This window comes from Hakea prostrata, chromosome 10, assembly GCF_041222555.1.
Source record: "Hakea prostrata isolate BN-2017 chromosome 10, UWA_Hpros_2, whole genome shotgun sequence".
NCBI classification, from domain to species: Eukaryota; Viridiplantae; Streptophyta; class Magnoliopsida; order Proteales; family Proteaceae; genus Hakea; species Hakea prostrata.
The window spans coordinates 8494864-8512179 of record NC_142609.1 but is presented as its reverse complement, the minus strand read 5'-3'; the positions used below and the strand labels follow the sequence as shown (position 1 = coordinate 8512179).

Here is a 17316-nt window from a genome sequence, read left to right as displayed (position 1 = left end):
TGGAGACAAGAAGTTTAAACTTTGCAAAAGGATCAGCAAACTTATTGATTTGGTGAAGCAAAGGCTTGAGAGCGAGAAGGCGTGAAGCAGACGACGAAGGTTCAAATTCCAGACAAGAAGAATGAAACCTACGAAGACAACGAACCTCTTTTAAGCACCCACACGAGTGTTCGAGGACCTGAACGATCGAGATTGATTCAGCATCTACGGTCGAGATTTGAAGACGTTTTGAAAGTTTGAACTCATGAATCAAAAACAGGCATTCGAAAACCGTCGCTTGGGTTACGTGAGCCACGATAGATTGCCTGCAAAGAGACGCGTGGCATTGCCCTCACAACGCTCGAGGAAAAGTGACCACCGCATTAAATGTGATATGACATTTAGTGGGATATGCAGAGACTATTGCCTGACGAAGAACCCAGTTAAAAACCAAGCCCTCGGGATCGACCGAACGCTTGGTCTGGGGGGCTCGTGATACGGAGGAAATATGATGGAACCTGGTTCGTACTCGGTTTGACCCTCGACCCCGGTTGAGGCGGAGGGAATTGACTCGCTTCCAAGCGAGCCGGGTCCAGAAGATAGCTTGCTGAGGAAGAAAACTAAATCGGCAAGAAGCACGCCCCTAATCCGACTTATGGATTAGGTTAATTACCCTAATGATGGCAGACACAACTTGGCGGCCGTCACTTATCATTATTGAAGGGATAGTCATTGAATAACCGTGAGGTTATCTCAGGAGTCCTCTACTAGTTCAAACTAGTAGAAGTCTATCACTCAACGGATCTAACTGTTAGAATCCAACGACTATCCGAAGAAGGTTCAAATGCATCCAACGAAGAAGATTCGAAGGTAAACTCTATATAAACCTTACTTACCTACGAGGTAGAGGAGGACTCAAATCCATATACACACTGGTTGACGTAAACTATCAGAGGCTTACGATCTAGATCACTTTCCCAGTTTTTCATTCCTTAACTCTGTGTCTAATAGAGCCTTTTGTGATTAAGTTCATCAATTAACTTAGCCTTCGGAGGTGGACTCCCGACCCCAGCAGTCGGGCCACATCTGACGCTTTCGTTTTGCATGTTATCACAAGGAGATCTAAGTGCTGAGCAGATTTTGGACGCATCAAGTATAAAACTAATATGATAAAAAGTACATGAATAAGAAAGAATAAAGTTAGTATTTCAAAAAAAAATTCTTTTTTTTTTTTTTTGGTAACCTTTCAAATATTTATTTAGTGATAACATTATCATTTTAACTCCAATCCTTAACAGGTAGGAAGTGATTGTAATTTAATTTTTTCAAGGGGTTTATACGTAATTTGCTTTAATAAATAAGGTAGCTTAATGCTAGATCATTATAACCCACCATCATTGCCGCCGTTACTCCTCAATCTTTACACATGTTTTCAACCTCAATAAATGGTCATGGATCTAAAATGCTCTTAAGATCGCTGCACATTGAGAGAGCAACCCCTTTTAATAGACTTCCCATTAAAATCAGTAGCCTGGAGAGTGGGATTTCTATTCCAATCTGTAGCTGGAATGGTTTTTTGGGGTAAATAATAGTAGAAATATAAATTAAGGGTTTGAATCCATAGATCAATCCATGGGTTCCAACTTTCTGGAGGCGACCTGGTACAGAGATTAACTTGGCCCAATCAACCAGGACAGAAAAAGAAAACACTACGACTTCAATAACCAATTCTTCCATAGTAAACCACAAAAAGAATGACAACGGATTCAACCTCACTTCCCCAAGTAAAGCAACATTACAAGAGCACAGTCAAAAACATCCAGTCAACTCCCATCAAATAGAACGAAATGAGAGAGAAAAGTTAGCAGTCCACCAGGAGAGAAAGAAAATTTAGCACAGTCCACCAGGAGAATGGATACCAAACTGAATGGGGAGATGAACTCCTGAAACTGCCACAACATCACAGCCTGAATTTTGACACAGAAATACATATGTATAGCAAAAAGGAGATCTCCTGAACAACTCCTTCCTTCTTTTTCTTTTTTTTTGGGGGGGTTGGGGGGGGGGAGGGTGGGAAGGAGAGTTAGGGTTCGGGGTGATCCTTAAGAAAGGAATAAGGCTTTTCTTATTAACAAATATGATAAGGAATGAAAGAAAAAAGAACATAAAACAGTAACAAAGAATGATAAAGAAGACTGGATAATCGACTAGATGCCGAACTATAGACAGTGTAACAAATGAATTGGGGGCAATGATATGTTTTGCAAGTCGATGTCGATACTGATACCAAGTTCAGTTCAATAAGTGCTGCTGCTCTCACTGGCAGATAATGAAGGGCCTTCAGATTTCACAAGATGTGAACCCCTGCTACTGATATCAAGGCCCTGAAACCTGCCGATCTGGTCCTGCTGTAGCATATCTGAGAGAAGATGAGGTTGGGCCCCAATCATGGGATGGCTTCCCATATTAGTGTGGGAAGGGTGGAACTGCTGTAACTGAATGTTTTGATGGCCTCCAGAACCAGCTTGTTGTGGCAGTGAGAAGAATGATGGAGACGCATACTGCATGTGGTGCACTCCCAGGCTAAATGTCTCAACAGGGTTTGATATTTCCCCAGTTGCAATCTTGAGCCTCTCAACCTCCTGCTTCAGTGCTTCATTCAAAGCTGCAAAACAGCCAATCAATAAGATTTACATGCTATTCCATAACTGATATCAATGTAATTAATGTAGCTTGAGGTCCATCCCTATGTGGTAATCAGATGAACCATGTAACTACGAAGGACTTTATGCATTTGCAATATTTACTAATGGAAGTTTATGTTTCATCATCAAAAAAAAAAAAAAAAAAAAAGCAGCTAATATCATTCAAAGATAACAATTAAAATATCTAGACAATGTTTCACCTGACAAATTAAAAGTATACAACATTATAAGATGAATGAACTTCATAAGTGAGTAATTCGAAATATAAGAATGTGTGGCATAGTTCAGGGGGTGTCTATGCTTTTCGCTATACATCTTCGGGTGTCCCTGAAATTTTCACTTTATTAGAAACAAGGACTCATGTAACATTGACATAAGTTCAAGATTCTCCTGATATATTCTTCAGTATTTTCTGTTAAATGTAGGGGCTATTTAACTGCTAAGATATTCTATTTTTCAAGGAGCTAGTCAAGCACAGGGTAGCTGATTAAGGAACCCCTGTTCTCCCGTTACGTTGTTCAGACAGGAGAAATGCTCCAACACAACAAATGAACTATATTTCAACATGTTCATTTTCTGGACAAGCACCAAATCAGCTTTCAGTACTATTTGCCAAACAAAACCTGTACTCCAAAGTTTCAACCCAACCTTTCTACATTCCTAGAACCACAAATAACAACCCTGATGTACATAAGAGTCCTGGCTGTTTACTTCTAAAATTCATTTTACACCTTGGCTTGCTTTTTTTCCTAACAACACTTCTCTAGGTCAGACATACCATTACACGGTTACAACAGGTGTAGGTGTTTACCAATTTGAGATGCTACGCATAATCGCATATACACATATTTTCTGTATAACAACTGCAACAACATTAATTAATTGATTCATGACGAAAACAATCTTCACCAATTTGGATCATTTTGTGTGCAGCTGTGTTGCTATTTTCATGATCTAATGATCATTTTCTTTTACCAAAATAATCAAAATAAAATATTTCTTCATAGAAATTTCCAAGGATGCAAGCATTCATTTTTTAAACAGAAGTTTAAAAGAGGCAGACTTAAAAATGATATATTGATACTATATAAACATATTAGTTAATTGAATATACAAGGTTCCAACGTGAAAGTCAACAGGATTCTTTAAATGGGACAGGCTTTATTTGGACAACAATTTGTAAATGCAACCTAGATGTAAAGAAGGAATTTTCCTTGATTGGTTGGAGTAAATCATGAGATGCAGTTTGACACATGCAAAACAAGTGAGCTAACAAACAGACCACCACTAGTAACATGAATCCCCTAATGGAGCATTGTTTCATGTCAGAAAAATGCCAGGAACAGGTTTAACAGACTAAACCTTACACTATTGATAACAATAAATAAATTAAATTAAATTAACAAATAAAAGAATCTAAGAATGAAACATTACCATCACGCAACTGAGCTTGTTGTTCCATAGCTTGTAACCGAATCTTAAGCTCTGTATTCTCAGTAGTCAGACCTGTTGTATCTCTCTAGAAGGAAAGACAAGAAAGTAAGATTCAATCACATAGAAGACAAACACCAAGCTTGAAGAAGTTTCACATTAGAAAAGCATAGCATAGTTGTCAAGGCAGTGGAGGGGTACAAAATGTTTAGGTGATGAGGCACCTGCCAAGGCACTTGAGTGTTAATTCTATTTCCTGTCTTTTCTAACATTATTTATCAAGTTACAGTGTATCCCTTATATCATTAAAAATCAATAATAAGCTGCATCAAGTCAAAACATTTAGAAAGATCAAAATATACTCTCATTCTTTTACTGTATTGCTGTGCAGATCACCCTGATGTTGATTTAGAAAAATATTCTTGTTCTCTAAGAATATTGATTGGTAAATGATTTATTTGAGCCTTAGATATTTTGTATTAGGTAGGGGGAAAAAAAAAAGGTGCCCAACAAGTCAAATATTACTAAAATCTAATTTATGTTGAACAAGTTAGGTTCTGCAAAAACCTTATTTGGTGTGTGCAAAACTGCAAATACTATTGAAACCACTCTATATCAAAACTGATATATCTTCTACCATACTTTTAAATTTTAGCAAGTATTTAACCATGCTAAGATTTAAGAAACTTTTAGATTTGTGCAAAAACTCATCATTAGAAAATTGAAAATTTCACCTACTGCCACATATCCCATCTCCGTCCTTGAACAAGTGTTGGCTTTTACTCTCTTTTTGCAATTTTACTTTTAAACTTTTGAACAGGGGTGAGTTAGTTTATTATGAATAATATCTTAGTTTATTATGAATAATATCTCCAGCAAAAGAAATAATATTTTTTTTTTAAATTATACTTGGCATAAATGAAGGTGAATGCATTGATAGAATCAATACCACTAAGGCTAACTAGAGTCCTAGACCCTGAAAAATCCACCTAGATGCCTAGGTGGCAAAATGAGTGTAAAAAGCCACCACCAGTTCAAGACAAAAATGGGATATGTCTTGTAGGTGAAATTTTCAACTTTTTAATGTTGAGTTTTGGCACAAATCTAGAAGTTCCTTAAATCTTAGCATGGTTAAACTCTTGCTAAGATTTAAAAATATGGTAAAAGATATATTGGTTTTGATATAGAGTGATTTCAATAGTATTTGCAGTTTTGCACACACCAAACAAGGTTAGTGCAAACCCCCAAAAACCCACCCGGATGCCTACGTGGTGCCAGTGACAACTCATTAACCATGTAGCAAAGTCAGAACACCTGGGTTTTGGAAGGTGACTAACCAGAATGACCATGCTGAAACAGTCAATTAGGTAACTTCAAATTCTCAAGAACTAGGAAATTTACCTAATTTTAATCGCTGTGAAGATAAATACCAAACCATTAAACCATATGCTTATAATAAATCAATATAACGGATCTCATGGCACCTAGGTGAACCAAGAAGATCGAGGGGGCATAAGCCAAAATCAGCAAGGAACAATCCAGACAAAGTAGCCTGAATGCAAAGACATCACCATGGCAACAATGATTCTTACAATCACTCCTGAAATCACACCTTAATCCTAGACTTCTAGAATATAAGGAGTTTCTTCTTTAGGTAGCAGTTGTTCAACCATGGTTTTAACTCAGTTTCAACCACAGTTGTCAAAGCATCGCCTAGGAGTCCAGGCCCTTTGGTGGTTCTAGGCCTCCAGGTGTCGCCTAGTCACCTTGGTTTTCTTTGACCTCTTAGACACCCTGTCACCTAGACGTGTTGACAAGTTGGTTTCAACCCTGCATTTTTTTTAACAACACTAAAGCACTGTTTAGGTGCCAGTCGCTTAACCATAGTTTTAAGTTTCAACCTCAGTTTCAGCCCCAAACACTTCTTTATCAACCCAAAGCATTGTTTAGAACTGAACTCAGAAAACATAGCAGTGGAAGTTTCAGATGTACCCCAGCAAAATCACCTAATCTTCCCTAACCAAAAAGATTACTAATGCCGCCCCCCCCCCCCCGCGGAAGAACACCATCAAACAGATTATCTGACTACAATCTACATGCTCAGGTCAGCTCCAGAAAGTTCAATATTATCTAGTTGAAGAAAGTAATGGTATTGTTTTTTCAGTTGTTTTATTTATAATTTTGTATATGACCTTGGATGGAGCCTATTGAGGATCTAGCATTCATGTTATTGACCCCATCTAGCTAGGTTTTTGCTGACTTTCTGGGCTGGGTCTCTCTCCTCTTAACTTTTCTAGTCTCACAATTCTAACATCTTATGTCTACCTAGCTTCTTTCTCACTTACCTTCAGTCAGCTCTCCGTAAATTTACTTGGATTCATGTAGTAGACCCCATACAGCAAAACCTGTTAAAGAGTACAGCAATCACAGAAAACACGTTGCGAATTTAACACCCAGTAAAAACAGAGACCAGAAAATAATTACTCCCATGCCACATCTCCAACAATATTCTAAAATAGACAGGAAAATTAATATATAAAAGAAAAAAAAGGAACATGAGTTGAAAAAAAAAAAAAAAAGCAACCAACATTATATAGACTTTTCTGAGTTAAATCTTAATTTACAATAGACTTTTAGATGACGGCTTTGATGATTACAAACCTGGAATAGTGTGAGTTGTGCAGAAAGAGTAGTTGCTTCAGTTTGAAGTGTCTGAACTTTTCGCTCAAGCTCTGAGATGTAATGGGCCTTCCTCTCTTTTGAGCGAGCAGCAGATTGTCGATTTGCTAGAATCCTGTACGACAAGGAATTATGAATGTAATGCATAAGTGAATTTCATGAGTGCTACCCAATAGACTACAATCAAATGTACAGACAAAAGCTAAGAAATCTCATATTATACAACCAATTGATTACGGAAATCAATGTACCAAAAATAGTGTCATTAAACGAGTCCCAAAAAAAGAGGCTCAAGCAGAGATTAGTTGATGCAGTCCAAAGCAATTAGAAGACGGTAAAACAAGGCCCAAAGCCATGATGAAGACCAATACTAAAAGGCCATACTACACATCAACACTGTGTCTGGCTGGAGAATAGGCAGTGTTCAGACTTTAATATTGACCTTCGCTCCTAGTATTTCCCTGTTTTCCTGTGACTGAATTTGAGTTTTAATCCAGTGTTAACAGCACCTAAGATCCTACTGTAGGGTTTAGGACATCTATGACCTAGCTCTTACATCATCAGTGGTGTATTTCAATGGCTGATATTAGTAATGCGAGGTCCAGCTGATGGGCTCATTTCTTGTGATTGCATGATAACCCAATGCAGTGGCTGCCTAAAAACAGCTTTAAACGTAAGGATTCCTCAATATTCCTACACTAGCACCACAATCGTGACACAGTTAGAATATTTAAATTTTTTTTAACTAGTTCTTTAATTAAGTCATTATGCGAAGTAGTAAGTCTGAGAATTCCTAATTACTCCCTGTTGTTTCATTGTTTTCCCACGACCTAAATCACCCACTGACCATTCCCACCATCACAAGTGTCCATACTAGGTTCAAACCTCAACACAACCCTAGTCTAAAGGCTGCGCGATTCTGGCCATTCAAACCTAAAAATTCCATCTCAGGTTTCTTCCATGAAACCCTAAAATTTCAACAGCCAAAACTAACCATCAGTATTTTATACATATATGACCAATTACTCCCCATATCCTTCTAACAGAACCAGTCAAATTTGGTCGAATTCTGATCATTATAACCTTAGATTCCACCCAAAGTTTGTTTCCCAAAACCTGGAAACCAAACTGTTTATTTTTTATTCAAATTCACCAAAAGTCAACCATCAATGAAACACCAAACTTTCACTGATAGACTCCCATAATATCAACATAACACAACCATACCATCAATCCGTAGGTTCTACCAAACCCTGACCATAATTTTCACCTAAAACCCTTTCTTGACCTAACCAAGCTTACAGTTATCCCAGGTCAGGGACCAGGCCTCAGGATCCTCTTTTAGAGAATCAGCAGTGATTAGGATTTAAACTTTGCAGTATTAGGTCAAATCTCAGTCTATTCTTAATGGACAGCAGCCATGTTTAATCAATTATAACCTGCAGTCGTAGGTCTAGAGCTGGATAGATGGTTCTAAGGTTTTAGGAGGGTTTGGCGGCTTCAGATAGCATTAGGATTGTAGGGTTTATAGAATTCAGTTCAAAACCTTGCTGTAACTTAGAATTCAGAACTACTTCCAGCTTGAGGATTCAGAGAAAAGCTAGGGCTTGTGTTTAGGTATTAGGGTTGATTGGGGGTAGGGAACATGATTTGGCTATGTAATAAACTTGTTAGAAAATAAGCTTTAATCAATCAAAACAGTATCTAAACTTGGAAGATAATGGAGAAGAAGAAGAAGCAGCAATGGCCTGCGACTCTAGGAGTGCTTAGCACTCCTAGAATCGCAGCCTCTTATTTATAGATATCAGTAGTTTAGATTACAACTTGAGAAGCAAGCCATCTTGCCCTCTAAAAAAGGAATTAGAGAGTACAACTTATGGGCTCATGAATCTGTCCAAAATAGAAAGTGTAGAAAAATGAAATTTCTAAAAATAGAAACTATGCTTTCTAGAAATTACCAAAGCAAGATTCCTACGCTAGAAATAGAAAATATAGTATATCTAAAAAGGAAACAAGGTACAATGGCATAATACTGTTCACTTTACTGTTCAGGTGAACAGTAAAACAGCCCAAAACTTGCGTATACTTCAAAACTAATACCCTGCTTTGATTTTATTATTTTAATAATCAAGTTGGGCAGCAAGGACCTATCTAAACTGGACCAAAGCCTAAAGAGATTTAGGTTTGAAGGCCTTGATTACAATTAGCTAAATGGCTTAAGACATGGTGTTTAAGTAGTAACACAAGAGTTAGATTGATTTAACCCTGAACTAGTGGGATGGTTAGGTTCAAGGATTAACCAATAAACCAGGTTATAAATAGCCTAAAGTCTTCAATAGCAAGGAAAACCTAGACTAAAAATGATGGTAAAGAAGAGAAGAAGTGCAGTGAGAATTGAAGGGAAACTGGAGCAAGAGGAAGTGTGGATTCAAGGGGGTTTTCCTTTGATGATTTTGAGCTGCACATAAGGAATGCAACAGCTGAAGCAATAGTGAGGAAATTCAACCAAGATCTGGAACTAGATATGAGGTAAATGTGAACCCAACATGTGTTTGCAGAATTTACATTAATGGAGTTTTGAAGAATCCATGATAGGGTTGTTCTTGCAAAGTAAAAAGAAAAAGAATTGAACCTATATATGCTGAACTTAAACTAGGTTCGTTTTGAGTGTTGTTGGAGGGTAAAAATGATGGTAAAGAAGAGAAGAAGTGCAGTGAGAATTGAAGGGAAACTGGAGCAAGAGGAAGTGTGGATTCAAGGGGGTTTTCCTTTGATGATTTTGAGCTGCACATAAGGAATGCAACAGCTGAAGCAATAGTGAGGAAATTCAACCAAGATCTGGAACTAGATATGAGGTAAATGTGAACCCAACATGTGTTTGCAGAATTTACATTAATGGAGTTTTGAAGAATCCATGATAGGGTTGTTCTTGCAAAGTAAAAAGAAAAAGAATTGAACCTATATATGCTGAACTTAAACTAGGTTCGTTTTGAGTGTTGTTGGAGGGTAAAAATGATGTTTAAATCCCTTTTTAGGAGACCCTAGGGGTCGATTCTGTATATATCATAGTTGTCAAGGCATCGCTTAATCGTCGCCTCGGCGTCTGGGCTCCTTCGGAGCGCCTCAAATTGGCGTCGCCTTATTTTTAGGCAATAAGGCTTCCGCTTTTTTTTCTTTCTTTTTTAAATCACGAGAAAGATGCCTAATCGAAGGCATATATTGAAATACTTATTAGATTCTGATTGTAAAGTATCTATTGTTTGAACCTATATGCATATGTATAATGACGCTACATGTGATCAAATGTTAAAATAAAAATAAAAACAAACAAAATTGAAAGAGATTAAGTTCTTGACTCAAGTCTCTCACTCTCACTCTAATCCCTAATCTTTTTCTCTCTTCCTCTCTTCTTCTCTTCCATTCTTGCAGCGACACTTTGGCAAGCAGTGGTCAGTGACAAGCAACTTCTTCTCTTCCTTTTTTCTTGCGACTTTTTATTTAGGACCTATTATGTGTGGTTTGTAGTATGTTGGATGACTTGAGGTAGTCTGATATTAGTTTTTTTATTATATAAGATATGATAAATTTAGAGTGAATGAGATGTACACTAAAAATTTCACTTAAAACGCCTCAACCGCCTCAAAAGCGCCTCGGAGGGAGCCTCGTCGACTCATCGCCTCAATTAGCCTAAACCGCCTTGCATCGCCTCGTCGCCGTGACAACTATGGTATATATATAAGCCTCAAAATGTAAATCAGGGTATGAAATCCCTCACAGCCCTAATCTAAAAAATCTATGTTGTAGGTCCGAAGACTCGAAGTCAAGGTAGAAAATAGCTGTGGACCCTCTCATTTAAACCCATTGGGTCTGACCTAGAACTAATGGAGGTTGATATGAAGATCCTATTATGGAAACCTTGACTGACTTTGGTAGAAGATGTAGCTTTAATGATGATGGACTTGGAAGATGGACTATGAGTACTGTGATGACACCTTCAGAAGGTCCTATAAAGTCAGGTAAGACTCTCTCTTAAGTTGGAAGAGGACCCAAGTGGAGCTTGTGGCTTTCGGAAACCAAAAGGACCATTTGACCAAAAGGCACTACCTTGGTCAATTGCCTTGGGCGACCAAAGCTAGTTTAGGGCAGAATTGTCACTTTTTGAAAATTTAAGTTTTTGAAGCCCTATATATACAAACTTCGATCTAATTCGAACCACTTGCCTCTAAGCTGTTGGAGAACGTGAGAAGAACCCTAGAGCTTCCTCTTCAAGGCTAAGGAAGATCCCAAGCATCCATGAGAGATTCCTCCATTGAATCTTATTCTACAAGGTTAGTATTCACTTATATTATCTCTAGATCTACTCTCTCTTCTATTTCAACCAAAACTCTATTCTTTCCGTGGACAACACGGTGTGTTGCGGTATTAAACCTAGTATAATCTTCATGATCTTAATTCTACTTGTGTTATTTGACCTCTAATCTATGCTAGATCTATTCTTAAGTGAATTTTTTACCATAATCTACTGTTTTCTTATCTCTAGAATGAATTCCCATTCATTCTAGTCTATCCGTGAAATATAAGTATTAATTTCGGATTAAGCCTATTATGTGATCCAATAGATTTCTATTCAATGACCATGCTAGATGCTTAAATCATGCTAAATAGTCTTCTTATACTATTTCAGAATTTTCCTATTAATTTCAGAGTGATTGGAACTCAATTGATGAGTTTCCGATCAAAACTTAGCTTTTCTGTCCACACAGTCTGCTTGGTTGACTGCCTAAGGGTGTCTTGGACAGCAACTTTCTCCATTTTGACTCCATTTCGCCTCCAATCATTAGGGTTTGTTCCTTATGTTCTATACTTGTTTGTTTAGGGTTACTTTTGTGACTTTGGACCTACCCTCTTTGATCTCTTCTCTTTGAAGTTAGCGAATCGGATATAAGGTGAGTATGTTCACTCACAATTAACATGGTTACATGCTTTGATATGATATTTATGGAATCATGATGTGATGTGATTGCCTAAGTTGTGGTTGTGGAATGGGGAATGCCATTTGGGCGTTTCTGTCATTGGACACCAAAGGAGGTGGTATGGGACTCATTCCTATGGTGCCCCTTGGCGCTTTCCACAACTACTGGATGTCATACCTAGGACTTGTCTAAATGAGTTTCGCTAGGAAACCCCGTCATATCTAACCCCATCGGCAAGGGTATTGAGGCCGAGTGACCCGTGGCAGCAATGGAGAATTTGGGCGCTCAAGACCGGTAACCAACCCATGAGAGGACGCAATCACATTGTTGGGGTCATTCATTGGCAAGGCCGCACATAATAAGCCTGGGCTCATGGGCACTTAAGACCGGTAGCCAACCCGTGAGAGGATATAAGAGCTTCCCGTTTATTATATGTAGATGACCAATATGGTTAAGAGTCTGTAGTCCGAGTTGGTTGGAGCCATAGGATACGATGGCTCTAGGGAGGGAGATACCAGAACGGACTGTCTAGGCACTGAAAGGAGGCTATCATACAAGAACGAACTGTCTAGTGCACGGAAGGGAGGTATCTGACTCTGAGTTGATGTGACTCAGTAGAGGACTATGCATTGAGCTAGGTATAACTCTGACACGCGCCAATACTCATACCAATGTGGAGTGAGAGAGTGGTGAACTAAACCCCAGCCATAGAATGTTTGAGATGGATGCCCTGACCCAATTATTGCAGAGAACCCAAGATACTGAGATGGTTACGAGAAGAGTGACTGAGACTACCCAGAGGAGTATGATGTTCTACCTTAAGGCGTGTCTGCCACTAAAGACCAGCATATATAGAGTTAAAAGCATACTTGCATCATTAACTCATATCATTTGCATCATGCTTGTTCTGAACTGTTTGTAATTGTTTATTGTGATTGAACTACTTGCTGAGTTCTGTTGAGCTCACCCTTCGGGATATGTTTATAGATGATTTTGCAGGTTTGGAAGAGATCCCGAGCACCAATGCGGAGGACCCTTCCATATGTGATACAGCTACGGACTCAGTGGGAGAAACTGGTGACCAATGGTACGACCCGTACACCGGTCTGGACCACTTTGATAGCTCCTATTGAGAGCAATAGACACCGTCTTATTCGTCGTTGGGAACGTCAGTTAGATACTGATCCGAAGATGCAAGTGTATAAGCCCAAGGTGAAAAAGACGAAGATTGAAGAAGAAGAAGAAGACGAAGAACCTATGGAAGAATTTAGAATAGACTTAGTCTTTATACTTTTATTCAGTTGTAATGTTTTAAGGTTTTGATCTACCTTCCGCATTGATCTATAGAGTTATTTTCCACTATACTCTATAGTTGTTTCTTTGATTGGTATCATTTTATTTCGCACTCTAACATACTTTGAAATTTATTCTGAGATCTTTCTTTAATTGTTTCTTAATATAATTATACAATGATTATTCTTTACTTTCGATTATATTATTGTGAGACTGTGGATCACACCTCCAGGAATCGCAGTTAGGGTATACTGGCTGGGGGGATGTGACAGGGATTCTCTATGAAAAACCCCAAAAATCAATCTAGGAAAAGTGCAACAGAGCAACAAGCGGCTTGCCGCATGTTACTGCCGCTCGTGCTCTACCTAGTGCCACAACTCAAGTGTGCAGCCTGTTGTCCCTTGACTTCCTGGGGCTTAGTTTAAGGCCTTAAGAACTTTGGTTTTCAATGAGAATGGTGGTGTAAAGAGGCCATAAATAGGGGTTAAGATGACCCCAACACCTTAGGGAATTCAGCCAGCTCTTGGTGCCTCATGATTTGTGGGTTGTTTTGGGCCCAAATTATGCAGTGCCCTATACTTGTCAATCTTGGTTTTACATCAGATCCTAACCATCATTCCTAGTTGGATACTTTCTGATCTAGGACTAAATTATAACCTGCCAGTTGCCAATCTGAAATTTTTAATTAGTTAGATGTGGGCTATTTAAAAGTAAACACCTTTGACAATACAAGTCTCAAAATTTAATGATTTATGGGTGTGAAATGTCCAAAGCATTACTAAACAAACTTAGCGTACACAAACAATTGTCAGCTACACAAAAAATGTTCTACCACTTGGCTCTATTTTAAAATGCAAGCTTAAAGAGCTTTTTTTTTTTTTTTTTTTTTTGCTAATCTTTTATGTAGAAAATAAAACTTACAGAAGTAGAAAAATGTCAGGCAGAGTACCAAACTTTATTATAGGAGGATACAATAATTAAGCCATATAGGCTATTAGCTAGCCAGGGAACTGCCTACTTTAAGTAACAGGAAAATTATCACACTCATAAGTGAACCCATGGAGAAGTTTTGGTTGAAACCTAAGTTTCAGCCCAGCAAAAAAACTGAAATTTTCATGTTTCGACCAAAATTTCGACGTAAACCTAGTACTTTTTTAAAAATTTCAAGCCTTATATGACTTCCATTTCTTCTAATTTCTAGCCTTCTACCTATTTGAAACCTAATAAACACAATGGAACTAATATTTTGCCCCAGAAAGACCACTCAAAAGTTATCATTCAAGTATACTAACAAATAATTGGTTCTGACAAGTACAGACTGTATTGCATACATGCATAGAATTATCAACATAAATGAATTGTTTGATAGAATGGTTATATATACAACAAGTCAACAAAATACAATGACCAACTAGATCAAGTGATGATGTCTCACATGTATTAAGTTCAAGCTTATATATCATCTATACATATGTATTTTGAAATTTCCAAAATAGTTTTTAAGATTAAAAAAATTTTAAAAAAATAGTTGCAATGACCAAAATATAAGTTTAACAACACATAATCATTGATCAATAGTCCTAGACTAACCTAAATTAATTTCAGAGCAATACAAGATCATTTAAGGCTTGAAGAAAACAAAAATGAAAAAATGGATGTTTGGAACTGTTGGGTATGGGTCATGCTTCACATTCTGTTGTAGAAGAGTTTCTTTTGTAGTCAGGGCTTAAGCCCATGAATAGCTATTGAGGCTTAAAAGGTGTTTAAAGGCAAAAAAAGAGCAAAAGAGGTGTTTGAAGGCAAAGTAGTTGTGAAATTTAAGTGAAAATGGGATAGAAATTAACAAAAAAACTAAGTAAAAACAACTTTTAGTGTTGAAACCTGCAAAAATTCAGTCGAAACTTGCGAAATGGTCAAAATTCCAAAATTTTGGTCTAAACTTTGAACTTCAAGGAAATTCTTGGAGTTTCGTTTTGTTTTCAAATTTTGTGGATATTTTGGTAAAAATTTGGGAAATTTCGACTGAAATTTTTTCCATAAGTGAACCTAAAATCAGGTATCTCCTCAGCAGAGTTTCCCCTCAAAGAACACGTTGGATATATGGAGTCTAAGATTGTAACATAATAATGTATAATGGAAGGGTTCAGGTAAGTGCTCGAGGTGGGAGCTGGCAAACATGCCTTAACCTTAGTAAATAAGCACGGATCCACAGTAATCCTACCCTTTTTTTCAATTGTTACTTTCTTCTCTTTAGCTCCTGTTGTTTCATGGTAAAACTTTCTTAGCAAATGAAATTTTATATAAACATTTACTTCATGCAAATAATACTTTTTTTTCCTTTCTTTTAAAGCCATTTTTTACAATTTTACATTGACAGAAATGGCTGAAAACCTTTTTTACATGAATTTCACTTTTTCAGTCTTTCTATACTGAGAAACAATTTGTTTCCAGTTAAAAACTCTGAAATTACCAGAGAAATTTCATGTAAAATCCTGAATTTGTTATAACTTTATAAGCCAATATTTGTCATTTGGTTTTACCAGGAAAAATTAGAACCATATTCATTCTTCATTTCATCACATACTTCAAAAAGTTAGAGCAGAAAAGAAGCAAGGAAAAACCAGCTTTCCCAACTCCACATGTACTCTAGGTCAAATTATTGCTAAGATGGCTGCTGGTTCCTCTCCCAAATACTAATCTTCACTTCTAAGTAATCAAGAAACTCTAGTCCCCATCTGAGAAACAATAAACCCAAGTAGATCCTGCAACTGAAAATATTCCCTATGTAGGTCCCCCATCAATTTATTACAAGTGCACCAGATGGGCCTTCAAATTGAATGATTATCCTTATGGACATCTCAGGAAACTCGCTAGAAACAAGAAGATGATTGCTATGCTTACCACAGCATTATCATACTCCACTCTTCTTCTTTTACCTTTTATTGTTGGAAGGCAACTTTTAAAAATTTTGTGCTTGCACTAACACAACACAAACAACTTTACCTGAAAACAAACAAAGAAGAAACAAGCTCCAAATACAGAACCCAGAAGCAACAACCACCTATATCATTGAAAGAGAAATAAAAGAAAGGATACCTTTTGGCCCGCTTGGGATCCTGAGCCCAAAGCTCAGCAAGCTTGTCAGGAGCCATAGCCTTCTTGGGCTCTATTGTTTCTCCAAACAGAGACTGCTCTTTCGAGATCGAAGTCCCATCAACCGAATTGCTATGTCGATGCCTTGGCCTCGCATTTTTCTCCCCGATATTGTTCTCATTCTGTGAACCTCTATCACCACTGCCACCAGATCCCTCTGCCTCTCCTGCTCCTCTTCCTCCTCCATTACTCTGATTCACACCATTCCCTGCCAGGGAAGCGACATTGCCATCGTTGATTCGAGAATCTCCAGCCTTATTTCCTTCGTTTGGGCTATCATTAATTCTGGATCCAAGCTTCTCAATATCCAGATACGTGCAGATTAGATCGTCCTCAGATCCAACATCTTCGAAACTCCCAGTGGAGGCGTCAAATGGCTCGTTGTTGAGACCCATATCATCTGCAAACCTGAAATTTACCTCAGAATGGGCTCGCCTATGGTTAGAAGCCCGGAAAGTATGGTCGCTTCCGCTGCTGCTTTTAGGGTTTCCGACCACGTTTGTTGTTGCCTTAGACTTTTGAGCATTCAGGGAAGAGTTGGGATTTGCAGGATCTTGCATTTCCATGCTACTCTCTCTCTCTCTCTCCCCTTCCCTGCGTTCCCCTTGCTACATGTCCGATTGTCGTTTCAGTTTCACCTTCATTGCAAAGGCAATGCTGGGAAGAGAGAAGGAAGGCCAGGTTATAAAATGCAGAGATGATTACTTGTTGGATTTGGTTTGTCAAAAATAGGAAACAGGAAGATTTCCGGTTTTCGTTTCTTTTTCTGTATTTTGTTCGTCTCAAATGACAAATCTCGTTGTTATCTTTTTAGCCCCAAAAATTAAAAATCCTAACGTTCTTTAAATTTTTAAATTTGGATTTTTCGGTTCAACTCGGTTTGATGCACGAGGTTAATCCCATTGCTTCTTTTTTTTTGGGTTAAAAGGTTAATCCCATTGCTAGACCCAGCGGTTATCCTTTTTGCAGGACCCAGGAATTATGATACTATAAAATATAGTTTTGGGAAATTTTAGGGCCCCTCAAGTAACTTAGAAATCACAGACACCTCTTACGAAAAGAAGAAAAAAAGAAGAAAAAGAAAATAAATCAGAGACACTTTT

The 17316-nt window shown here is 37.8% G+C and overlaps 1 protein-coding gene across 1 annotated transcript; it reads right to left on the bottom strand.

The window, feature by feature from the left end:
• Positions 1-2043: 2043 nt before the first annotated feature.
• On the bottom strand, positions 2044-17009 carry LOC149001801 (transcription factor RF2b-like). The gene is made up of 4 exons (XM_089136962.1): positions 16157-17009; positions 6777-6909; positions 4119-4203; positions 2044-2644 (listed from the first exon to the last, which is right to left on the bottom strand). The coding sequence occupies exons 1-4, from the start codon at positions 16777-16779 to the stop codon at positions 2277-2279; spliced, it is 1209 nt and encodes a 402-aa protein (XP_088993088.1). The 5' UTR covers positions 16780-17009; the 3' UTR covers positions 2044-2276.
• Positions 17010-17316: the final 307 nt, after the last annotated feature.